This window comes from Trachemys scripta, chromosome 18, assembly GCF_013100865.1.
Source record: "Trachemys scripta elegans isolate TJP31775 chromosome 18, CAS_Tse_1.0, whole genome shotgun sequence".
NCBI lineage: Eukaryota > Metazoa > Chordata > Testudines > Emydidae > Trachemys > Trachemys scripta.
In genome coordinates, this window is record NC_048315.1 from 7,609,696 (window position 1) to 7,636,087 (window position 26,392).

At 43.5% G+C, this 26,392-nt stretch overlaps 1 protein-coding gene across 6 annotated transcripts in view; it reads right to left on the reverse strand.

Moving 5' to 3' along the window:
- Nucleotides 1-26,392, reverse strand: part of ACACA (acetyl-CoA carboxylase alpha) — a 213,410-nt gene that overhangs the window by 68,539 nt on the left and 118,479 nt on the right. For all 6 annotated transcript variants that reach the window (XM_034752336.1, XM_034752342.1, XM_034752337.1 and 3 more), the window contains 7 exons: nucleotides 25,039-25,242; nucleotides 22,195-22,350; nucleotides 21,168-21,314; nucleotides 8,829-9,098; nucleotides 8,360-8,457; nucleotides 7,003-7,123; nucleotides 6,405-6,515 (listed from right to left, as the gene is read on the reverse strand). In XM_034752336.1, the coding sequence (XP_034608227.1) occupies nucleotides 6,405-6,515; nucleotides 7,003-7,123; nucleotides 8,360-8,457; nucleotides 8,829-9,098; nucleotides 21,168-21,314; nucleotides 22,195-22,350; nucleotides 25,039-25,242 (1,107 nt within the window). The remainder of the gene's footprint in view (nucleotides 1-6,404; nucleotides 6,516-7,002; nucleotides 7,124-8,359; nucleotides 8,458-8,828; nucleotides 9,099-21,167; nucleotides 21,315-22,194; nucleotides 22,351-25,038; nucleotides 25,243-26,392) is intronic.

Below are 26,392 nucleotides of genomic sequence, written 5' to 3' on the forward strand. Positions count from 1 at the left end.
TGGGAGGAAGGAAAAGTTAAAAAAAAAAAAAAAATCTGCCTCAGCAAAAGTTTTCATTAAAATTTTAGACAAATGATCTCTGTGTCCTTCTCCCATGCTGCCTGGGGCTCCATGCTATTTCTATGCAAATAACAACCTCGTGGTTTATATCTTATTATTTCCACCGGAGCTGCAGCGACATGACCCGAGACGTGTGCGAGGTAGACAGAGAGAGAGAGAGAGAGAGAGAGAGATGGAGTGGGTGCTCACTGAAGTGTGAAAAAATATTGTCAGGAGTGAGCGGCAAGAACAAAAAAAAAAAATTGCAGGGATAACGTGTTTATTTCAGCCCTTCTCCCCATGTGAACTGGCACCTTTTAAAATTCATTGGGCATCAGGCGATCATGCACAATCCATCTGCTTTCACTTTATCATTTGCATTTCATGCCTCCTGGCTTTTGATGTGCTGATACTTTGATGCAGTCAGGAGATGCGCATTATCATTATTTCAATTTTCAGGGGGGTCAATGGGCTCAACACACGCACACGCACACACACGGAATAAAATGTCATTTCCACCTCCCCACCGCCTGCTGATGGGGAAGACAAAAGGGGGTACAGAAAAGACATGGTCCTGGAACCCCCACACATAGCATCCTTCCCAATTTAGACCGTCATACGTTTCATATGCACATGAGTCTGGGCTGTAAATGAAGGCAGATTCATCATGATGCGGGGGTGGGGATGGGGAGTGGGGATGAGGGGGGGGGAGAAGAGAGATAAAGAGAAGCTGTGGTACAGTTTCCTTTTTCACATCTGGTGGGCGAAGAGGTTGATAGCATCCTTAATGAATCTGCACGAAATCTGGTGTCTTATGGTGATTTGACTCCATACTTAAAGAGCACTGACACGGACATAGCAAAGCAGCCAGCACATGATTAGATAACCTCCAGAACTGATCATTCCCTTCAGCTAAAAATGATAATGTATTTCAGCCCATTGTCTAAGTTATAGGCTGCAGCCTGCTTTTGGCAAGCTAGACCTTTCCCTCTACACTCGGCCCCTGGGGCTAGCTCTACCTAATTAAAATGAACAAGATCAGCAACAGATGAGGTAGTGTGTTTTATTTTTCACAATTTTTTTTAATGAAAAAGATCCTAGCATTTTGTAGCACGAATCAAATGAAACAACTTTCCAGACAAAAATACTGCTTCTCTGGAAGCCAAGACACTTCCATGTCTGTGGGAATCTCCATATGCACCTTATAACCCAAGAAGCAAAGTGAACATTTAGAGCCAGGAGAGGAAGAAGACATTTTGAAAACTGTGTCTGTCTGTCTCTGTGTGTGTGTACACATATGAGAGTGCATATAAGTAACTTATCTCCAGTATCATCTACAAAAACACTAGCATGTAAGTTAGTACTGTAAATTTTGTCCCAAATCTCCAGGAATACGTGGCTGATAGTTAATAGCAAAAAGACAAAGTATTACTTATATTTGACTATGTTGGAAAATTTTCACTCCCAGCTGTAATGCAAAGAAGCAGTGTCTTTTTAATCTATCTAGGTTCTTATGTCGGTGTCAGTCACCAATGTATGTGATCACTTAAATTCCGTGATCACTAGCTCTCCTGACTGGAGCAAGGGATGATGTAAATCTTTTATTGTAACTCTCATAAGGAAATGCTTTGTTTTTGCTCCAAAGGGCACTCCTCAATCCAGCCATCCCACATAAGTAGCATTAGTAAGTCTCATTTGCTTATCACTGAAAGGCAAAACTAAAACGGATACAAATATCCTTCTAGAGTTTTATATAAGCAAAGATAAAAACAAACAGGACACTTCATGCCACAAAGTAGCTTCTCCACTGCTACAAGAGAAGATACTGTTTAATCAGTCCCTGGCTAACGGGCGCACGGCCTATCAGCCAAAGGAAAATTCAAATGAATTCTCCCTCTGGAATTCAAGGGCAAACTGTTTCTCTCCTCTGCACATAAGAAGTGGGATACTGAGCATAAATCTGAAACAGCCACTGCTCTGGTGGCACAGTGATTTAAGAGAATTAGCCTTTGACTCTTAGTTCAAACCCTGTTTAAAATCTCAAGTGGAATGGGTTTGGTCATCTCAGTTTAAGCCCCAGTGGACATTTATCCACGTCCAATATAGCTCACACACACACAGCTGTCCCTGTTCAAGAGGCCCATGACTGGAACAGTAGAGATGGGAGAATTAGGATCATAGTTATCAGGGAGTCACACTGCACCAAATTCAGGTGCGAGTCTAGATTCCAAGCCTCCCAAAGCCAGGAGTGTTCAGATACATGGTTTAGTTTCAGGTACAACGTTACTATTGCCAGAGCTGGCGGGACCCACTGGACTGGAGTAACAAGGGGAGACACTGAACTACCAAGTGTTCAGATAACACGGTGATGGGTGCAGTATAAGAACCTAGATAGCTCTCATCATCTGTTCTAGTCTAAGTGCATTGGCAGTGTCACCTGGGGAAGCTTGCACAGCGCCAGCCTGCATCAAATGCTAGAACCAGGCAACATATGCCACTTCAGTGAGCACCAAATTTGCTCATCTTTTTTTTTTAAAAGGATCTTAAAACGCCCCTCGCTCCTACACTGGTGTGCCTGTATAAGGGCTTGCTCAGGCTGGCGTGTCCCAGAGGTGATAGGAACACCGCTTAATTCTCTGCAGAGCCCAATTATCCAATGAGAGGCTATTTTCCTTTTAGTTGCCCTTATTTGCCAGACACTCCTTGAAACACTGAAACGCAGCTTGTGCTTAAGTGCATCCACCCCAGGTGCCGTAGAGCATCCAACCACAAAGCTGCACAATGGAGAGACACACTCAGGCCTGCACAATCCTCACATCCACGTAAACCAAGCCCTCAATGGGAGGAACAATGGCAGAGTGACCCTGGCTCATGCTGGGTTATGGGCTGGGGGTCATGATATTAATGGAGCTGGGGCAGCAGGGAGGGAAAATCATCTCTTGGGAAGAAACACGAGCCACTTGGTGCACTGGAAGAGAAGAAGTTTCCTTGCAGCTTAAAGTTTTAAAAAAGACACTAAAACATCTGAGTGCCCATCCCTTTAATAATGATCATTATGAACACAGCCCCTCTCTTGTGAACATGCTAAAGCACTCCATCAATATTAACACACCACCATGGGGATGGGGATTAAGGTGACTAGGACCCACACCTTCCAAAATGTCAGTCCTCCAAACTAAGAGAACCCTGGAAACGTTCTATCTTCTGAAAAGGCCCTACTGACCCAACTGCCCATCCCAACTTCCTTTCCACTCTCTGAACAGTTTGAGCTACGCAGTAAGCAAGGCCGGCTCGCACAGCCCAGCAGGTGACGTGATGATTCAACAAGACACCTCATGTACAGGGTGTGACGGGTTGGTTCACAGAAACCCCCTTGGGGCTGCCAACTGATGTGCCAAGACTACTTCTGCCTCTGCTTTCCCTGCCAGCTTGGGACTCCAGCACCCCGTCTTACTGAGCCAGACACACCAATTTGCTCCAACACCGACCCAGGGTCTGAACCACGTGCACCCAAGGTGCAGACTTAACTGAAAGCAACTTAAGAAGTGCTCCTGTCTTTAACATTCAGATGTCCAACTCCCAATGGGGTCCAAACCCCAAATAAATCGTTTTACCCTGTATAAACCATATACAGGGTAAACTCAAATTGTTTGCCCTCTATAACACTGATAGAGAGATATGCACAGCTGTTTGCCCCTCCCCCCCCCCGGGTATTAATACATACTCTGGGTTAAATAATAAGTAAAAAGTGATTTTATTAAATACAGAAAGTAGGATTTAAGTGGTTCCAAGTAGTAACAGACAGAACAAGGTGAATTACCAAGCAAACTAAAATAGAACACGCAAGTCTATGCCTAATACAGTAAGAAAATGAATACAGATAAAATCTCACCCTCAGATGTTTCAAGAAGCTTCTATCACAGACTGGATGCCTTCCTAGTCTGGGCACAATCCTTTCCCCTGGCATAGCTCTTGTTTCAGCTCAGGTGGTAGCTAGGGGATTTCTCATGATTGCCACCCTGTGGTGGGGCAGCTGCCCGACCCCCTGAGAAAAAGGGCTGGAACAGGCCAGAGAGGCTGTGCAGGCCAGCAGCCAATCAGCAAAGGCCTTTGGAGAGCCAATCAAGGCAAAGGGAGAGGCAGCCAATCAGGACCAGGCTGGGTCCTATATAAAGGCTGCCTAGCAGGGGAGAAGGGAGTCACTCCCTGACTAGCAAGGGAGGAGGACTGGCTCCTGAGGTAAAGAGGTAGCACCTTGGACAGAGCAGTGCTGGGCAGGCTCTGGGGGAGCAGAGGAGAGCTCCAGCCCAGTTACCTACCAGGCTGTGGCCCCTGCTAAAAAGGGCCAAAGGGGAAGTGGCCCAAAGAAAATAGGTGAACAAGAGGGGAGCGAAGGAGAGCAGAGAGAGGCTGCTGCTAGAGGGTCCCTGGGTTGGGACCCAGAGTAGTGGGTGGGCCTGGGTCCCCCCTGCCCCTCTTTATACTGCACCTGGCCACAGAGGAGTGTGGCCGAGATAGACTGCAACTGGCTCCTGAAAGAATGGGCTAGACTTTGGGGTTGTGGTTGGCCACTGAGGCAGGTGCAGGCCGAAGGACTGCTGTTAACCCCTTCCCCCACGCCCACCCCCCCGGAAGGGGGTGAGACTGGAGTAGTGGGCATTGCCGGAGGGCAGTGTCCTGAAGAGGACGCTGCCGAGCAGGGAGCAACGTGGGTCCCAGAGCGGCAGAGCAGATGACGGGCGAGGCACCACGCGTCAAGGGCACGCCGCAGCTGACGAGCTAATTCCCGGAGCAATCAGCGGGAGGCGCCAGAGGTGGTGAGTCATGTACCCCATCACACACCCCTTTGTTCTGTTCCACCCACTTATATATCTTTTGCATAAGGCGGGAATCCTTTGTCCCTCTCTGGGTTCCCACCCTTCCTTCTAAATGGAAAAACACCAGGTTAACGATGGATTCCAGTTCAGGTGATATGATCACATGTCACTGTAAGACTTCATTACCACTTGCCACCACACAGGTATACAGGAAGACTTGCAAGTAAAACAGAGCCATCTACAGTCAATTGTCCTGGTTAATGGGAGCCATCAAGATTCTAAACCACCATTAATGTCCCACACTTTGCATAATTACAATAGGTGCTCAGAGTTATATTTCATATTTCTAGTTTCAGGTAGAAGAATGATACATTCACATAAATAGGATGAACACATTCAGTAGATCATCAGCTTTGTAATGATACCTTACAAGAGACCTTTTGCATGAAGCACATTTCAGTTACGTTCTATTCACACTCAGTAGCATATTTTGCTAAAATCATATAGAGTGCAATGTCACGCAGGGTTCACCTGCTCCTCCATGATGGGGCCCTCTTGATCAAGGGACTCAGATTCTCAGGGCCTTCCCCTAATGTACCTCTGGGGGATAATGTATCAGTTACATAACACAGGCTTTCCTTCAGCGAGAACATGATGGGCAACCCAGCATGAGGCCACTGAAATCAATGGAAGACGGAGTACAAAGCCTTCCTATATGGGTCAGTATCTCTTTGACCATCATAGTCACTGGTTACATTATGCCTGTTTTTATTAACTGGGTCATCCTTGTAAAAAAATCACCCTGGGTTTCAATTAAACAAAAAATTGCTCAAATGGACTAATTTTAAGAAAGGGGGAAAAAAAAAAAAAAAAAAAAAAAACCTGGAGAGGTCTGCAAACCTCTAACTATTACGTTTCCTCAGCCCTATTGGGGGAACGCATTTTAAACACATCTGTTCTGTTTCAACATTCTGCCCACTGTGCGCACACAGACAGCAGCCAAGAACAGACTCACAAGCAAGCGAGTGAGAGAGAGAACCTGAGCTAGAGCACACTCCAAACAGGAACTGCCACGTAGCAGAATGCTGTCTATGGAAAAGATGGACTGGATTCAGGCAGACAATGGCAATATTGCAGACGATTATGGTTGGGTGATGACATTCTCTCAGCCCAAATACAGCATCATTCCTAAAAATCCACATTCGATTTTATTTTCTTTAAGTGAATTTAGGTGCAAAATATTGGAGATTGAACTACTTTAGCCACAAAACAGGTCCAGCACAGGCAGCCGTAGTGCAAGCATCCCACATACTGCCCCAGGACTCAGCCCTGGACTGCAGGCACTGTCCATAGGACTGAGAAGGGAATTCAGTCTCCCTGATCCATACAGTCTGACTTTTCTGCAGACAATAAATGGGCCAAATCATGCCAATTGTAGTGGGGGTGGGTTGTGAGAGGAGAGGCTTGTCGCACAAAAGCACGCATTCATTTCATACAGTCCACACCAAAGAACATGATCAAAATTGAATTCTGATGCATTGAACTTACTTTGTTGAGGGCTCCAGCGCCAGTCAGGATTATATGGGAGTTCTCTACTTGGATAGTCCTCTGTCCTAGCCGGACAAGATAGGCCCCAATTCCAATCGCCCGACACGTTACCTACAAATACAAATCACATGTGCGTCATATCCTATCGTACCTCCAAAAATGCATCGACCCAGGCAGTCTGGTGTGTTTACTTCAGGCCCCTGTGTATTCTGTGGCCACAGAATCCACCCCTCAGTGCAGAACTGTGCTCCAGAATCTAAGATTTCATTTAAAAATGAACGATGAATATGTTTTATAAAATAAAAAAAGCAATAGCTTGTTAATTGAACAGACCACTAAGTCAAACTAGAGCTGCTTTGCTTTTCAAATGCATGTAAAAACATACTCTGAAATGCACCTCGCTGTTTCAAAAAGAAAACGTTTTAGCAGCCAGATCCTCCGCTGTTATTAATTGGTATAGCTCCACTAAATCCATGGGAATATGCCAATTTACACCAGCTGTTGGTCTGACCCTAGATGTACATTCTGAACTCCACGGTCAAATTTTCAGCTGAAATAGGAGATGAAGTTGCAAGAAGAGAAAGCAGTTGGGGATTACCAGGTTGATGGTGATAATATCCTCATAGGCTAATGATGATTCTCCTGCAATCATCCCAGATCCTCGGAGGTTCTCCACTCCAAGTCCTTCTTCCTTCCCAATAATATCAGTTATCTTATACCTGCAGGGAGACAGACAGACTTTGAGACACAAGATCCAATGATTTGTCAAATCAATTTGCTGCTAAGAACATGGAAAGTGACTAAATAGCATTAAGGCTGCAAACAGTAGTGTGCAGAAACTGGCCAGTTCTCAACCCACGGCTTTGCTGAACACCAAGGAACCGGCCTACACACTGACAGCCAAAGCAGGCCATAGGGAAGAAATGGCTGACTGAGCTGTACAGGTTACTGACAAACGTATGGGGCAACACTGAAGTCAGCTTCAGTGAGAAATGTTCCTTGGTTGTCTCTGCAGATGAGGAGATCTAGCTGATTATGGGGAAAGGGGCAAGGAATGAAGGGAATGGGACCAAAAGGAAAAAAAAAAATGGAGAGAGAATGAGAAATTGTAATTAGGCTCCTACCTTCTCTTTACTTTCCTCTTTCATGCCTTTTCTTCTCCAGTCCTGTCTCCCTCCTCTTCCTGGCTTAACATCTCTCTGTTCCATGAGGCTCTGATTCAGAAAAGAACTTAAGCATGTGCTTAAGTGCTTCTCCGAATTGAGGCCTGGCCTCTCTCTCTAATTCCTGCTCCCAACCTCCTCTCTCCTTCCTGTTCTTTTACAGCCCATCCATCTGTCTGCAAACCTCATTTTTCTCTCCAGGCATATCCCCCTCCTTCCACCTCCAGGCCTCACGTTAAGAATCTCGGTGTCTCCTTTCTTATTCTCAACACTTGTGGTGCCCTCGCTGGGGGCAGGTGGAAGGGGTAGGTGCTGTCTGCTGCCTAGAATAGAAATTGAACCTTTTGGAAAGGACAGTTCTGCAGCTGCACCCCATGCCATAGAATGAAAATCGGTTAAACATTCACTTGAGTGGGTTCTCTTGTCGCTACTATGTATTTCCAACCGAGAAGGCACTTCCCTTACTCAGACTGTAAACTCTTTGGGGGCAGGGCCATCTTTGTGTTTATACAGTGCCTAGCACACTGAGGCACTGCTCCACGATAGGGGCTCCTAGGCATTAGTGCAATACAAATATTATTTGGTCCACTACATTTGATAGGGCATTTCAAGATGTTTCATGATACAACATTTTATCCTGTTCTAGTTCATATGTAATAATGGGGGGAAATGTGTTCTCAGACTGGGCACTATAGGATGTCCTGGGGACTAGACAAGAGAAAACAGACAAGGAAGTGACAGGTGTCCTTCATATATATCCAAAGTGAAACAGGATTAGACCCAGCAGTTTACCTGGATTCTCCTTCGTCTTCCACATGCTCACAATGAACGGAGTTCAGGGCACTGACTTTCTTATAATCTTGAGGCGTTAAGTACAAGTATTTATAACCCTGTGGGGACAAATAATTAGTTTTACTCATTCTCATCAACGAATCCCTCCCGTGGCCCCATCCCAAAAAAGAAGCCTTTCCAAGAGATGTATTTATCCAGAAGGGGTAATAATAGGAGTTTTTCAGCACCTGCAGCTCCAGCGGAGGTCAAGGATGCCCAGAACCTCTGAAAATCAGGCCTGAATTCCTCCTTGGTGTAACTCTGCTAATTAGTGAGCCAGTATCAAGGCTAACTTTGTGCCTAAATGTCTGGCAGAGCTTTAGCTCGCCTCTTTGAAGAGAGACTGGCTACTGCAAATATAAGACTAGCCTGTGGTACATCCCATAGTTCTGCTATTGCACACTGCCTCCGAGATCGAGCGTCTACTTACTTTATAAGGGTCATTGGGGTCTTCCCAGGCAACATGAAACATGTGACGAATCTCCTCAGCCAAACCAATCCTCGCTCCACTGTTGGCAGCCACATAAATTCGTGGGATACCCTCTGTTCGAGCAAGTTCAGAAGCCCTAAGGAACAGCAGGTCCTCTTGGGGCCCAAAGGACCCTATTCGGTACGTAATGTCATTGCCAATGACTATGATATCACGGCCATCTGGGCACTCAGGGCTCTTGAGGGTAATTTTCCAAGCCACCATGCCAATCTGTGGTCACACAAAAGGGGTGGGGGGGAGTTTCAAATATAAATATTCCAATACTAATAGATGGATTTCTGCCTCCATGCTCACTTGATTCAAAATCATGCATGGTATGTGAGGACCCACTAAGTACAGCACTGTGGATACACGAGCTCAATAAGGTTCCCAATCTGCATTCTTCACCGAGAGTATTGCTGGAGTAAGGACTACAAAACCAGTCCTCAACTTGCCACCCCAGCCCCTGGAACACATTTCCTCGTATGGCTGCATTTTCCCCACCCAAGACATTCAGTAGCATTGTTTCTCCCTTTACCATCTATTCTAGGCAATCCATTCAGGGATTTACCATCGCTCCGAGACACATCCTACAAGATCCTTCTCTCTTCTTGCTGAGCTTAGTGTGTGTCACAGAGGACATGGGGTTAGTTAAAGCATTCTGTTTCAGTGCCCTTTGTTTACAGGAGTTCCTACCATCTCTTCAGGGCCACCCAGCCAATCACATTTCAGAAGGACTCCTGGCCTAGAACGCTCATCAGCTCCTTTCCATCTCCTGTTGCCCTCTCTGCTTTAATCCCTTTATTTCTCAACTGTCTCGACTTTTGTTTTCCACCCTTCTCCTGCGTTTCTGTGTCTCTGTCCCCTTGCTTTCCACAGACACCGCTGCAGCCTCTTTCGCCTTCAGCCTGACTTTTCAAGCTCACCTGTATAAGTAATGTGTTTTTATTGAGTATTTTTCTTTTAAATCACCAGATGATCTCTCCTAGTCCTGCCTAATGGAGATGAGCAACTTCTGGAGACTGCATCTCTCTCGCCTCTTAGCCTCTGTGTATGATCGCACTGGGGAGCTGGCCATCAAGGAGCACCATTAACAGATGTAAATAGCAGCCTAGCCCTGAAAGCCACATGCTTCACCCAGTCTCGGCTGGCCCAGCGATCACAAGCAGAGTACACATTCCTCAAGCCGATTGCACATCCTTTGCAATCAGTATGGGTGAAGCTCTCATTGCGGATACTTGGGATTCTGAGCATTATGAACTAGAAGGGAGGTGGGATGGGGGGGAGGGAGAGAAGCAGCAGATAGATATGTGCTGTTTAATACAAATCAAAATGGGCACAATACACAGACAAGAGCCAATCAATGTCTGCAATAAGATACAGTGTAATAGTTTCATTAAAAAAAAAAAAAAAAAGCCCGACAGAGAAATTAATCAAAGGATCATTGGAGAAAATGCAGGCAGCTATCCAAAAACATCACAGCTCTCTGACAGCTCCTTTCCCTTCTCTTCCCTTTCAATGGCTGGGATCGCAGGCGAATAGAACGTTAGAGCTTTCTGTGCATCTTCCTATGGGCTCCATTTCTTCACTCTCATTTTAAATGATATGGCACTGGGGGCCGGAGGTAGGTAATTTTTATTAATATTTGCTGATGTACAGGTAAGTTTCAGCATCAAACTGCAGAGTGTTTAGAGGCGAGAGATATGCATCAGTTGCAGAGACAGGAGCATAAACCCCAAAAGGTCAGCTGGATGTTTTGCTCAAATACCAATCTTGTTGCTAAATTAATGGAAAGCCTTAATGCTATACAACAAGTCGCTGCAGCTGCTGACCACCCCAAAGACCTCTGAGCCTCAGCAAAGACAACAAGGATCACATGGACAACTTACCAGGAGCCCAAAGGACAAGCTTATTGATCAAAAATAAATCCAGCAGCCATAGCATTTCCCTTTTTAATTTCAGCAGCAACCACCCCCAAACCTTGCAACTGATCATCTTTGTCCTCCTGGCCTCACAATTACAGGGAGAGAGCGGTCATGGGCTGAATTTAAGTAGCTCAGGATCTGGCACTTAGGATGGGCAAACTTACAATAAATCATCATCATCAAAATGAGTAAGCACGGAGCTAAGGACTTCCGGATTAGCCCAAAGATACTGTGGGCTGCCCAAGAGGGCATCCCTCTCACAGGTAGTTTAATAAAACACAAGTTTGGCCACAGATCAGTTCAATCCTCCATTATATATCCGACAAAAAAAAAAAAAAATCCTTATTTCCTCATTAAAGTCATAACTAAAAATCTGAAGTGGGCACTTCACAAAAAGTTCTGAGGCCAGCCTCCACACCAAATAAGGCAGGAATCCCAGTTTTAATTCTGGGGAGAGAGTTGCCCAGACTCCCTTTTACTTTCTTTTCTTAAAAATGGCACACAAATTGCACTGTAAACTTCTTCCAAGAGAAGACACACAAAATACTAATATTTTGCACAGATATCTACCCTCGTGTAACAAACCACGGCCGCCCTGGCTACCACCAGACTAAGGTCATTAGCAAGAATGAAACCTGGAATATTCAGAACCAACACACAAGCACAAAACCACCCAAGCTACAGGAGCAGCGTTGTTAGCTTTCAGTAAGACTAGGTCCTTAATCCTCCCTGTGGCCAGTCAAAAGAAGGAAACAGGATCACACACACCCTGACAGGCTCATAATGTGCTTTGCAAAGATAAAATATTACTATCCTCAGTTTACAGATGGGTAAACTGAGGCACAGAGGAATTAATGGTCTTGCTCCTGCTCTCTCAGTGGGCCAGTGTCAGGGCCGGATTCCAATCAAGAGTCCTAACTGTCAAGTCCCATGCTCCATTCTCAAGATCAGGCTGCCTCCCTGGATGCAAGATCAACGCAATGATTTCTGTATGTTAGAATAGAAGCCTCCATACTCAAAAAAAAAAACTTCCTCCCAATACAATACAACTCAGAACAGAAGCACCATATTTGCTTTCCAGCCTGGGGTTCTGCGTATGTAATGCACATCCTTATCTTAAATTCTCTTTGCCCCACTGCTATAATGTTATTTAACTAGGGTACAATGAATTTTCATATCCAAGTAACTATATATACTCTTGAAAATAGTTTTTTAATGAAAAGTCAGAAACAAACGTATGCTATAAAAAAGCTCAAATGTGTCACTACACTATTTCACGTCTCTTTTTGATTCCCCAACATATACTATCATCAGTGTTAGTTGGCTAGTAATAAAAAACACAGGGCACAGCCAAGGATTTTTTTTCTTTGAAAGGCTCATATGCGGTTTAAATTTATGGGTAGGAGGGGAGAGCTTTCTATTTTAGAGAAAAAAAAATGTGGTTTTTAACTTAACGGCAGCATGCCAAAAAGGGAGAGTTCACAGGTTAATTAGGCAGGCTGAGCTAATCACCTAAGAGTGCTGCCAGAACAATCACGGGGTGATGGCGAGGGGTGGTGGTTTAAAAATAGGATCTTGAAAACAGCCACAGCAGTATTGGAAGCGCTTGTCTTGCCACACTTCGATCCCCAGCACAAGGAAGAGCGAGAGAGAGAGAGAGCAGGAGTGGGGGGGGGAAAAATAAAAACAAGAACCGTCTTATTTAACTGTTTTTATGTTGGTGAAATGATTTGTGCCACAGTATTTCCATAAGAAGTGGGGCCATTATTCTTCTGTAGAAACACATTTGGTTTGAAAAGTATCACTGGACAGAACGTGAAAATCAAACCAGATGAATTATTCACAGCCTCCGATCAGAAGCGATCATTATTTCTGGTGTTCCGAACTGTGATTAGGATGCAGTGCTTAGATGTCATTTGCTCCCTGAGTAACACCAGCAATGCAGAATACCATTACACACACACGTTTTATATATATAATTTTATACACACCCTCTCCCAGGAGATCTTGGCTTAATGTAACCGTTAGCAGATAGTAAAAACGTGATATTAACTAATGTTCATTTTCATGATGCTAAAATGTCATTAGTTTGACACACAGTGTCAACACTAATCATGACCTAAAATTAACACCAAAATTGACTTCAACATTAATTGTGCTATCAATGTGAACAGTAATACACACACTGATTCAGTTACAAATTGACTGCCAGTGGCAGTCAGAGCTGTTGACGACAGATATCAGAGGGAACGGGAAGAAACTATGGTTCCATTCTCTCTCACAGTAGCACAGCAGATACAAGAAGTGATGGGACATGGATGCAAATGGTAGGGACCCTGGGGGGAAGCTGCAGCACCCTTTCTACCATGTTCAGTAATTCCTCAAGAAAATGTAGTTGACACAAAATCTAATGTAAACTAGAACAGCTTGTTATTCACCAGCATTGGTGTTTATGGCAATTGTGTTATTTCACTCTATTTCTCTCCGCACAAGGATATCGTTCGAGCACGTGTACTTTTTACCATGCTTAATTTTATTTATTTATTTATTTTGAAATTTGAAAATCTGGACATGGCTCTCTGAAAATGTCCCTAACAGGGCTGATGGTTTTTTTTTAAAAAGTTTGCTGACAATTAACATACAGCATTTCCCTCTTAGAGTCTTCATGGTTACACAAATCACATCTCATCTCCCGTTCTAGTCTATGTATATATGTGCATTTTATATGCACATCTATACGTGCATGTACAGATGTGTATTATATATTACATCATACAAAAACTATACCAAAAAGGAAATTTAAAGATTTCAAAGTCGAGCTCTCAAAAGTTAGGAAATACCAGAATAAAGGTTACCCATGCAACCTTCATTCTTCCTCCTCACGCAGATATATTGTGATCCAGTTCTTAATAACATCATCACATACTTTTTCCCCAGGCAACCTCTGCCTCATTCAGGGCCTGAACCAGTGTCTATTGACTCCAGTGGGTGTTGGAACAGGCCTTCAGTGCACAGGATGGATACTGAATGTGGTGGGGTTGTGTTGTTTTTTCAGTAATAAGACTGAAGGGGAAAATAACCCACAAAAATTGCACTGGATGCAACCATGACCCCCTACATGGGTCAGCAACAGCATCTGAAACTTCTGGCCCATAGAACAGACTTCTACTGCTTGAGTTAAAGAATAAATGTCAGCAGTAGTAGGCCATTATCTTTTTTTTTTTTTTTTTTTTTTTTTGAGAGAGAGAGAGAGAGAGAGAGAGAGAGAGAGAGAGATATTATATGTATATGTATATGTGGGAGATGAGGTTTAAGTATAAAACTTTGCAAAACTAACCTTACAGGAAGGGCAGCATAGGAAATAACATTTTTTCTTCTGTATTTTTGAATAGCATTAAGCATTGCCCCGAGTAGTGCTTGACTGTATAAAAGAATCTAAACACTTATCTTAACCACTGGAAAAAAAGTCTGTTTTTTCAACACCAGTAACTCAAAAATGGCTGAATTGATTTTCTTATAAATTTCCAAAAATTAACCTCCTGGCTAAGACCAACATGAGAAGTTCCAGCTCAAAAATACATTTTAGTAGGTTATAAGCATCTGAAAATTGATGTTTAGAATGCAAAGCTTTCAAATCTTAAACTACTAGCGCCTCTCTCTCTCTCACACACACACACACACACACACAATAAAATGAGGGTTACAGATGTTACTGTTGTCTGTGAAGCTGTGTGTGAGAAATAGCATGCTGAAGTAATTGATCAGCATGGAGGATTAACCGACCTCGGCAATCTAAGTTGCTATGAGGCATCTGCTTTTAACCATATGAACTGCTGTTGAACAGTGCAGTTTTGTGCTCAAAATTCCATATTCCAGTGTCTTCTGCATGTGTCCCACCATTCATTATAATCCTAACATGGACTTAAAAAAGACCCACTAAATAGGTCTACTCTTCACACCCATTATTAATTTATGGGCACATTAAATGTTCCAGGCATATAAAAAGGGAAAGAAAGAAAGAAAAAAAAAAGAAGATTTGCCTTCACCAATGCTCAGGAACCCACGTCAGGAAGTTTGTTCTTTTAAATTCATGTGTCCCACTCCACATTTCGAGAAACTTTCATCTTTCAGTAAAACAGCATTCTACAGTTCTCAACAAAAAAAGCTGTTCCATTCTGGTCCTTACGCTATTGCCATCAGGTATCGAAGTGCCGATGGGGCCTAAGGTATTCTGTGACAGGAGGCTCACCTAATGAACAACTGCACAAGAATGGTTTCCAATGAGTACAACAGAAAGAGTTGCCCAGGTTCCCTGTCTACAGCCTCCAAGAGCCTTTATAAAGAGTTTGTTCCTAAGTCTTATCAAGGGAAGGAGTTCTAAACACACAGAATTGCAGTAACTGTCATAAAACAAATGTGGAGGGAGCATGAATGGAAACACACACAGACAAACTTATTCCATTCCCCTTCCAACCCTTCGTTATTTTACAGACCTTGTAATCATGCAACCCAAGTTCTTCCATAATTACTATACGTGTTCGAGCTCTGAGGTTTTAATACCTTAAGCCCTACCATAAGAGAGGGGAATGCAAGGCAACACAATAGAATCCACAGAACATAAAAACAGTTTAACTATTAAGCCTTCCCTGCACAATATTCATTAGCTATCCCTCTGCTGCACCAAACAACACCTGGAGCTGCTGCACAGGGGTTCCTCTAGCCCTTTACTTAGTTCTGTCCTGTAACACACCTGGCCAAATCTTCCCACCTGCAACGGAAAGGATGCTGGCAAATGCTTCACAAAAAGGTTCAATTAGAGACTCTGTCTCACGCTCAGGTTACTGTAAAGGAAAAACTGTGACATCTAGTGTCAACAGGGAAAAATGACATGGTCTTCCTATGTACATTTCCATGTGACCTAGCTGGAGAACTGGGGTTGGAGCAGCGCCAGGGGTGTCCCAGTTACATCCATTATCTCCTTGTCTTGAAGGGCCAAATTCACTGCTGCCATAAGGGGGCACAACTCCATGGACTCTGAGGGCGGTGGTGAATTTGGGTCAAAGTTTATAAAATGCCCCCTCTTTAAAAATGAGCAGTGAAATCTCTAACAGTATGAAGAGTGACCTGATGGCCCACAAAAACGATCACTTTTTTAATGGTGGGATTTCAGATAATTTTTTGGATAGTTTGAGAACTGCTGGTCTAAGGTAAGGGGTAGGCCTCCCCAGGGAGGCATGGGAATGGGGAGAAGGAGGAGCACGAGCGGTGTGCTTTTTAGGGGGGGAAGGAGGGAAGAGCTCTGGTTGTCAATCCCGAGTGGCTGGGGGGCATGCAGAAGGGCCATGCACACCTGGGAGGCAGATAGCCAGAGCCCAGCCATCCAGGCTCGGGCTCTCCTTCCTCCCCTCCTCCAATCTCTCTCTGTGAGGCAGCCAAGGCTGGAGTTTCTCCTGCCTCTCCCACACTTGGAGGCGGTGGTGCTCTGACATTCAGCCCCAGTCTTTAGACTCAATATAGTACTCCTTGCAGTACTCCTGAACTATAGGCCAGACTTTCAGAAGAGCTACTCAATGAAAGAGACACATTTTTAAATGTTCTCTCAATGGAAGCTATTGGGTACTTTGGAAAATCCTGTAAAAATCTCCCTGTGCTAACACACCATTGTCTGGCACTGCTAGGATCATCCATGTTCTAATAGGACAACATGCTTATAGAACCATATTAGAGATTCATGTTACAGCCTCAGCCATGGCAGTTAAACTTCTAGGGTAGACAGTCTGTAAGAGAGCAACTGTCAGCCATACACCTAAATCAAAACATGCAAAGTTCTCCATAGACCCCATCGATCTGTATTCCAAGAGTGCAAGATTCTGAGCACCTCCAGTCCCTGCTGCTGCCAAAGGGACACCCCCGGAACACCCTCCGTAGAAACTCCTCAGCACCTTGCCGCACTGAACTCTGAACAGTCCAGACTTTTTTTTATTTTTATTTTGTTTTAAATGTGAAGCTACAAACTAGCAGGAGTTAGTTTAAAAAAAGTTGTGGTGGAATGTATACGAACATATCAACTATCTGAACTTAAAACGATTTAACTGAAAACCTTAACAAGCAGAGATGTTTTTGTTTGCAAATTTTTGCAATGCAATATTTTTCTTTTTCAATTATGCAACTTTTTATTTAAACTTACAAATTTCAGTGCCATGTGTCTATCCATTTTAGGGCCTGATTCTGAGGCATCCTGAGCGTCCACCTAGCTGGCACTTCGTTTTTGACATGTTCCCATGTGTGACTTTTGTCCCATAGACAGTCACAGTCTTCGCTCCAATTTGCCAGGGAACGTGATGGAATTATTGCTGGCTGCTAAGACTTTATTGTCCACATGCTAGACCTTCTTCGGCTTTCCTACATACATATTTTCTGCCACTAACAAACCTGTATTAGCAAATTAGCTCCAAAAGAGTTTCGAATTTTATGCTGTTGTGAATTTAGTGCCAGTCTATTTAAATCCTGGGAGTGTGGGTGGAGCCTAGCGGAGCAAAAGGCAAACACCTCTCAGGATAGGAGGGGCCACAGAACCCAGAGTTTAACTGAGTACTGGGGACAAAAATGAACAAATAAGGATGGGGGTGCAGGTCACAGGGTCAAAATGAGGAATCCAGAGAAAGGGACCTGAGAAGAAAACTGGACTAAGTCCACTTCTCAAGAAGTCATCCAAAGAGTCAGTGGACACCACTCAGAACTGTCTGAATGGAAAAATGACTTGAAAAAGACACCACTGTCTTGAAAGCCCCCGGAGTTTCCGTGTAGCCAGAGAACAGGTACAGCCTGGCTTGTAGCAGTGCAACCTCCCCCACACTATCCTACTAAGACATCTCATCCCCAAGCCAGCAGGACCAAAATCTAGGAATGAGTGCGGAGTTCCATCGTCATAGTCCATTAAGTCCTTGGCCTTTTTGTTGAGTCTGCCAGCAAGAGACATAATTACTGTCAAACATGGTGGTGGTTTTTGTGATGTGGTTATCTGTCCACTAAGATCTGGTCTGAGACCACCAAACGTCTCTCAAACCAGTTATCCAATGGTTGTGACTTTCAGTCATTGCCAACATGGCTTGGTTGTGAACTAACTTGAGAAGGAAGACTCTTTCCCATCACCCATCTCTTAAGTTTACCAATCTCCTCTGAAAAGATCATCATAAAGAAACAAATAAAGCCGTTTTGTATAGCTGTGGAGCTGAGGAAAATTTACCTTCACAGCATTATTTAGACATTTTATGGGGTTCTATAAGGAAAAGAAAAATTGCAATTTATGTCAGGTCCTAATAGTACTCCTCGTCCTCCCTCCACTTTCACCCATTTCAACCAGCTTTTAAATTCAACTCAGACTTTGCCACTGAGTTAACAGAACCAAAAAAGTGTCTGTTAGTCTCTAAGGTGCCACAAGTACTCCTGTTCTTCTTCTTTCACCGTTATAGCATATCACCTAGCTTCAGTTACATCCTCTGTTTGTGTGGCACTGCACCGTAACACCTAGCACTGATATGGTAATTACAGTGTCTAAGGTTTGGGGTTTTTTTGTTTTTGTAAATTTTAACTAATTAATCCTCACAACAGCATGAACTACATCAGTACTAGCCTATTTTACCAGTGAAGAAAGTGAGAGACGGGCGATAAGGGCCCAACGATAAGGACCTAAGAGGTCTAATTTCCATCTTGTGCTCACTCCTTTAGCCACATTGCCTTCCATTCATGATTCACTATGCAACAAGTCCTATCGACTATCATTTTAAAGGAGAGCGTGTTTGTTTATGTTAACGTATCCTCTCAAATACATTCAGACAAGTTTGGAGAACAAATGAAATGTATTTGGTGAAAAGATGGCAAATTCTCAAATGTGTCTGAAACAAAGAGCTGAACCAGTTTAAAATGTTATAATTTTCCTCTCTTCTATGTCTCCTGGACAATGCCTATCTACACCCAGAACTACAAGCTTCTCCCACAAAGGTGGATGACAGCAAGGACCCTTTGTTCCTGGTAGATAACAGTCTGCATAACTTCTAGGTAGAAATATGCAGCATCTGTGGGACCCATCTTATTTGTGAGAAAAGCAGCATGGATCTATTTACTGCCTCTTCTTTTTAAACACGCCTGTCGGCTTGGTTTTATCCAGGTTGCCTTTTCCATTCCAGAGATGAAGCTGAAGAATCAAACCTCAACTGTCCCTCCTCCCCTCCCACTTGCCATCTTCCTTGGTGCGAGGACCTTGAGTGCAGGCTTGTGACAAATCTGTTTCCTCGGCTAAAACAAATTAAACCGTAAAAGCCTAAAGTCAGCTCTCCTTGATACAGTGAATGCAGCACAGAGGAATGCATCTGTTCGACAGCTCGTCATCTTTTGCGTGTCACCTGTCCTTCAGACTTTTGACTGCTGAAACCCCTTCCTTAGATTGGCCACTTCTCCAGTGAAGGTGTACTATTGTGTCCCCTGGCTACTAGTAACAGAATAAGATACTAACACCTCAAACCTCATTTTCACTGTGCATTGTCCTACTGCAACTAATCTATCGGAGAACTGGCTTGGCTGACATCGTTTACAAGCTGCCCGGAGCATTAGCCACAAACCTCTCTGGGAAAGGAGAGAAATGGAGTCTTCAGCCTCTCTCTCTCTCTCTGCTTCAATTGAGACAGAGAGCACGCACCGGAAGATTGCACGAGGGAGTAGCCCAGTCCAGAATCTCAATGGAGTCATCGAGACACGACTCAGAATTGGTCACATACTTCCATTCTCAATCATCTTCAAAGCGTATGGACAGCAAAAGGTGGGGATAAACACCCCAAACACCACCTCCAGGTTGTTTGAAAATAAGGCAAGAATTCAAACAACTCACCGTATAGCGTAACAGCATCAGAGAGACGGAGTTTTAACCAGGGCATTATTTGTATAGCCACCGCAGGGCTCTTTATGCTGCTATGTCACTTGTTTCCACACAAGGCACAACTAAGTCTTTCAAGGGTTAAAAAAAACTAATTTTTTTTTGGTCTTTGGGTACAGAATCTCGTATAATAAGACTATTTGTATTCATACTGGCAGAGTAAACACTACATGTTCATGCCCAGGCAGCTCTGTGCTTGTAATTTCAGCAAGAACAGAGCTCTGTCCCTCGGGGACTTCGCTATTCCCCCAGTCTCTACCCGCTCAAACACAGAACGAGAGCAGAGAGAAATGCAGACGGAAAGAGAAAGATCGTGGCAAGAGGCTTCGCACAGCCGTGGACTTCTGGGCAAAAAACAAAATTAACTAAAAAAAAAAAAAAGAAGCACTCATTTGGGGTTTTAATTACATTAGTGAAACCATTCTTCCTATACCCCCAGCAGCAGCGGAAAAAAACCTCCTTACGTCTCCATTTATTGACTGGGTTTGACTCAAAAATTCAGATTCAAAGCCTTTCCCTGACAAAGGGCTTATAAAGAGAGACGCAGTAAACACTGCTGCAAACCTCTGTTGAACTTCTTTGTTGGAATAACCTACTCTCTCCTCCCAATGGTTTTGATATAGGAACGACACTCTTGCCAGTCTTAAGGTTACATATCTGGTTAAAGGGATACGGTTAGTTTAACAATCATATAAAAAATGAATGCAACTACCACCTTAGATTGTTTAAACTTAAATAGCTGAAGAGACATATTTACTTTTTGCACTTCACTTAATTTGGACAATGAAAATGAACTGGTCAGTTTCACTTTTGTACTAGTTAATTTCACTTTCAAGTTAGCTCAACCCGCAATCTCTGCCTTGCAAAAGTAACCACCACCAGCCCGCAGAGGTCATGAGCAGAGTTTGGACTTCCAACATCACAGCACAGACTTGAGTTAAGAGTAACTCCATTAGGCTCTCTAGAGGACCAGTCACTAGAGGGGGCTGTTGCACACACTTTGCCAGTTTATTACCCAAACACTGCAGGGGAACATGTAAATAGAACATATATAAAATTAGTGTTCTCTCTTTTTTTTTTTTTTTTTAAGTGAACAAAAACATTTCTATTTAGCTTTGTAAAAAAAATTTAAAATATAAAACTCTAGCTACCAGAAATACTTGAATGGTACACCTTTTGATTAGAAGGAAAAAATATAGCATTAGCACAAATTTGAAACTAAACCATAATTTACTATGGAGGTTAAAGTTCCAATTGTATGGAAGGTATTCATCTTCAATGAGACAAAAATCTCATTTTCAAGAGAAAGATTTCACCCATGAAAGGAGCACAAGTAGCTTTTGAGCCTGGATTGGTACATTTTCACTACAATTTTCAAAGCCAGTCTATAACTACAACATATTGCTGATGAGAAGGCGGGGAAAGTAGTTTTAGAAAGTAACTTGCCTCATTTCCTCCTGGCAGCCTGTTCATATGCACCAGCTGACCTTGATCATCCAGTACCAGTTCAGTATATGTTAGCATATCAGAAGGCAATGGTAGTGTTGGGAGCAATGCATATTCACTCATAGAATCCCAGAGTTTAATCAGAGACTATAAAGGTGAATAGAGATATTTTTGTTAAGATTGACTCTTGGTATACTTGATGTAACCTGTTATGACTCAGTATCAAGACAGAAACTACTTCTATACCCATTAACTCCCCCAATAAACAGCATTTGGCTGACACTATTCACTGGATCCCACCTTAGAGGAAATTTCAAACCCTGAACCATGATTTTAGTCAAAGTAACAATAGCCACAGCTTTGTGATTTGATAACCCAACAAGCCAGGTATAGAATCCAAGCTAGCACACAGGAAATACCTAGTGTGATGGATTCTACCATACACCAACCTCATTCACTAAGGCCTTGTCTATAGCAGAAAGGTTAGTAGTATCTGTAATTCATATTGGTGCCGTGCCAAACACTACCACCACTGTATTATCTAATCCGACTCGTAGCAGACTTGGGGCATGTCTACACTACAAATCTAAGTCAACCTACTTTAGGTCGGCTTACAGACACCACTGTAATCACTGCAGTGGTGATGTCCACACTACCCTCCTGTCAGCGGTGTGCGTCTCACCAGGAGCACTTCCATCGAATGACGAGGGGCAGTGTTGGGGGCTGAGAGCCAGGGCAGGGAGCAGGGGAGTAGCCACCTGGGGTTTCTCTTCCTCCCACTCCCAGCTGGGGGCAGCTGGTATGTCTCGCCTCTCTGAGCAGGGACCCTCCGGGCAGCAGCCCAGCTGGGAGTGGGGGAGCCGGTGGCAGCCAGGCTCTAGTTGCCCAGCTTTCTCGTCAATTTCATGGCTCCAGCGTGGAGTTTCACAGCTCCAGCTACTAGGTTCCCTTGATGAGCAACGAGGGCACGCTTTGCTGGTACAAAACTCTACAAACACCCCAGTAAGACCTGCCAAGGAAGATTTACCTGCCGGAACATCTCAGGGATGTCATAGATATACGTCGTCCCTAAAGATTGTGCCTGGAATCTCTTGGACTGGAGCAGATCTTTTGTCACATATGGGGTGTTGATCAGCATGCCATGAAGTGGGCCCTGTTTATCTCCATATGCCTGGAACATAATCTGCAGCAGAAAACATGATCAGCGTAAAAGAAAGGCAACCTGAGATCCATCAACCAGATCAGCTCAGGGGAGATGTCCCCATCAGAACACTTCAACAGGATATGCTAGTTTGAATGGACTTACTTGTGTTCCCTCAAAAGATGACAATACCCACACATCTCAAAGTGACGTGTTCCAACACCCATTACCACCCTCTTCAAGCAGGGCTTTACTCTGTACATCGCTGACTTATTACAACAATATCACACTGGTAGGAAAGGGTACCTAGCCATAATCAGCATGCAGAGAAGACTGACCATTCACCAGCATTTCCTCTGACAGCGTGACTATGTGGACTGAGTATGAGAATATCCCATGACAGCAATGAGAGGATCGCTGTTATTTATGTCGCTGAATAGCATAAATACAGTACAGTGTAAGTACAGTAGCTAAACACCATTCATATCTCTGCTGATTGATCGTGGAAGCTAGTTCAAGACTTGCCATATGTCATTTGGCTTGAAGTTTTGATATTACACGTTTAAAATATACTCCCGGAGCAGTGACATGAGTTTTCAGCTGCCATACTTCACGGTGCTTTATAGTCCACTCAATCAGGACTCACTTAATAGGGAGGGCCCACTCTGATGGGGCGTCACCAAAGGAATTGATCCATTGGAAATCCCAAATGAAAATCCATTTCAGCTAATGATATTGAGCTGCAATGAGTGCTGCTTAACTGAGACCACATTAGACTAAGCCCTGCTTAATAGGGACGCATTTGGCTGGAGCCATATGATTAAGCTGTTCTTAACAGAATGATCATAACATTTGATGTTCCAAGCTCCAGTTCCTTTATACAGAAGTTGCTGGATAAAGATGAAAAGAAGATTGGGTGGGGGGGAGGGGGAAGGGGGCGGAGAGCGTTCAAACAGAGATGGAATTCAGTAAATAGTATTCCTTTTTGTGGTTTTTGTCAATATAATATTTTACATCATTCTTAAGTCTTTATAGGTTGCTTTGTTTGGTGTTTTAAAAAAACTTCTTTGGCAGGAGAGCTATTTAATCAGGAAAACAAGTGCCTACCACTGTGCTGTAATCAAGAGGCTTTTACTGTATTTAGGGCTTAATCCAACTCCCACCAAAGTCAGTGAGAGGCGTTTAGTTGATTCACAGGGAATTGGACTGGTCCCTTAAGCAAGTAGCGTTTCTAGCGGTTAGAGCACAGGAGACCTGGATCCATTCCTGACTTTATCTTTGGCTTCTCTGGTGAATTATCTATCTAGGTTTCCACACCACTACAAATCATGATAGTATCCAAGCACCAGGTTCACTTGCTTGTATGCAGCAATGGATCCTGAACTCATCTAACAAACCTCTCAGGATGCAAAAGCCACTGATGTTATAATGAAACAGGAAAACTTGATTGGGTGTGATCTTGTCCTAAACCAGAGTTCCTATTTGGGCCGAAAAAGGGGAGCCGGAATTCACTATCTAAGTTTAATCTCTTTAGAACCATACAAGGGCGAAATCTAAAAGAATTCTTTTAGACAAAGGTGAAAAAAAAGTTAAGAACAAACATTTACAAGAACAGACCTGCCTTAATTCTATTATGAAAGTTAATTAAAACCATCCCTGTCCCTAGAATGATTTGACTGAAACATATTTACCCTGGAAAAAACCATCAAATACTGTGAAAATTACAGAAAGATCCCGCCGCCCTCCCCCCTCCCCCCAACATACATGTAACATTTTAAAAAAGAAAATCCATGCCTTACAGGGATATTTTTCTGACCATCTCACCAGAAACAACGCAAAAGGAAAGGTCACATTGGCAAATGGCGAACAAAACTCAAATTTTAAGCTGAGCCACTGCAGATTAACACAATGTCTTTTTCTTTTCCCTGGTCCATTCAAAACATGTGGACATTATCTATACTAGGATCTCTAGACCAGGAGAGACTGCATGGCCAAGCAGCTTGCAGGAAAGATTTAGAAAAAGGAAAAATGGTGACTCAGCGCATTGTGTTTGACACAAACACTGTCCAAAGGGTTTATTCTGTTGCTTCTACTGCATGGCAGAGTTGTTATTGCAGTCAGAATCTAAACTTATTTCTACATTTTAATAAACAGTTAAGTGCCTTAGTAGAATACGAGTAAGCCGTACACAAAGAATAGTACATACACAACCCTCATGTTAAAGTCCTATCCAGTTTAATAAATATGACTACAGTAAGGTTCTCCAGAAATTTCACATGGGCCTGGAAGTTATTCATTGTTCCTACAGAATTTAAAAAGAGAAGCCAATCCTTTCTATGGATTTCTTGAACCATCCGGCGTAAGCTTAGAGCAGGGATAGAATTTTCTATTAAATTCTACAGGATAGTTCCAATAGTATATACAACGATGATATTTTCTAATTCCAAAGGACTTTTCCGAATGGGAAAAGAATTGTTTGCTTGAACAAAGCAAGGTGTATGCAAATGGCTAGACTACATACCTCCACATGAGTTATGTGTTTTGCACACCCACATGCCTATTACCTCTCTCTAGAATCACAATTCTTTATTTACTGAAACAATAATAAATCACTTTGGTATTTGGATCAGGCTTAAAAAATAAATAAAAAAAAAAAAAAATCAACAAACCAAAACCCTCCCAAAGACCACATTCTGTAGTACTCGCTTCCATGCCTGCATGGAGCTGTACCTGTGCGGTCCTGGAGTCCGTCACCTCCTTGTACAAGCTGATGTCCAAGTAATAGCCGGATTCATTGGTCAGGAAGAGACGGATGGGAATTGCCTTTCCAGTTGGCGTCAAGCGAATGTTAATTTTCAGCTCTGCTTGGAGGACACGGAGTTTCCAAAGGCGGCTTCCATAGCGCATCACCATGCTCCGCACGGACTCTTCAATCTTAGCACACAGAGAACAGTGAGTTTGCATTGCCATTCTGCTGTGGATACATCCACCCCTTGGTTATTCCTCCTTCCCACACCGGACCCTACCAACATGTGGGGAACGGCTCGTTTCCCTGAGGCCAGCATTCAGAATAACCTAAGTGCGGGCTAATAAGGGTTCCTGCCCACCTCTTCAATTGCCACCACTTTCCTTTCCTTCCTGTCCCCTCTATTTATACGCTATACTGCAGGAGCAGCAAGAATGCAGCAGTACAGACCTTGCACGCGCTGATAGCTCCTTCTGAGGCTGGAATGCCGCTTTCACTCCGCAAGAGCACTAAAGTCCCTAAGCAGGCGTTGAGCGATACTTTTACCAGGCTTCCAGTCTCCCTCTGGAGACAGCCAGGGGTTCCCAAACTGTGGAATATGAACGACTGGTGATACGTGAGCTGGATGTTTCACCAATTCACTTTACAACCATGTTTTAAAAATACATAAACCAATCAAATTTGGGAACCGCGGAGTGCCTAAAGGTTAGTCTTGAACTTGGGTCTTTTAGGCCCTAGCAATGTCACACCTCCAGCCAGCGCAGTGCCACACTGCAGTGGGCCCACTGCGCCCCCTTGATTGAATTTCCTTCTCTCACCTCCTGCAAACGTTTCTCATCGCTAAGAATGATGAGATGCACAAAAGCACCCAGAATGGTAAACAGTTAAGTAGCATTTATATGCACAATAACCATGTTTCATTGCACCTACAGTACAGTGCCTTAAATCAACAAAGCAATTACCACTCTGAGCTTGTTCTGGGCTGTTTTATTAAACTTTATAATATACTCCTGTTGGTAAATAGCGCATATTAAAGTAAGGCAATTTGTAGGCAGTTTCTAATGTTCTCTCCAAAATCCTCTTTTCCAAGGCTGTTCAGGGACAGCCAGTGCTGAACGCACACGGGCTGATTAGAAGAGAACTGAACATCTCCGCTCCAGCTGAAGTCCCTGGGCACGGGGATGCTCAGGACCTCTGAAAATGAGACCTGGAATGCCTCTGGGCAACTAGGGCAAATGTCTATGACCATTTTAATTAAAGGGTTTGCAAACCTGTCCCTGCCATCGAGGCTAATCAATGCCATTATTCCCTAAGTGTTACTCAGTCTCATATTCCTTG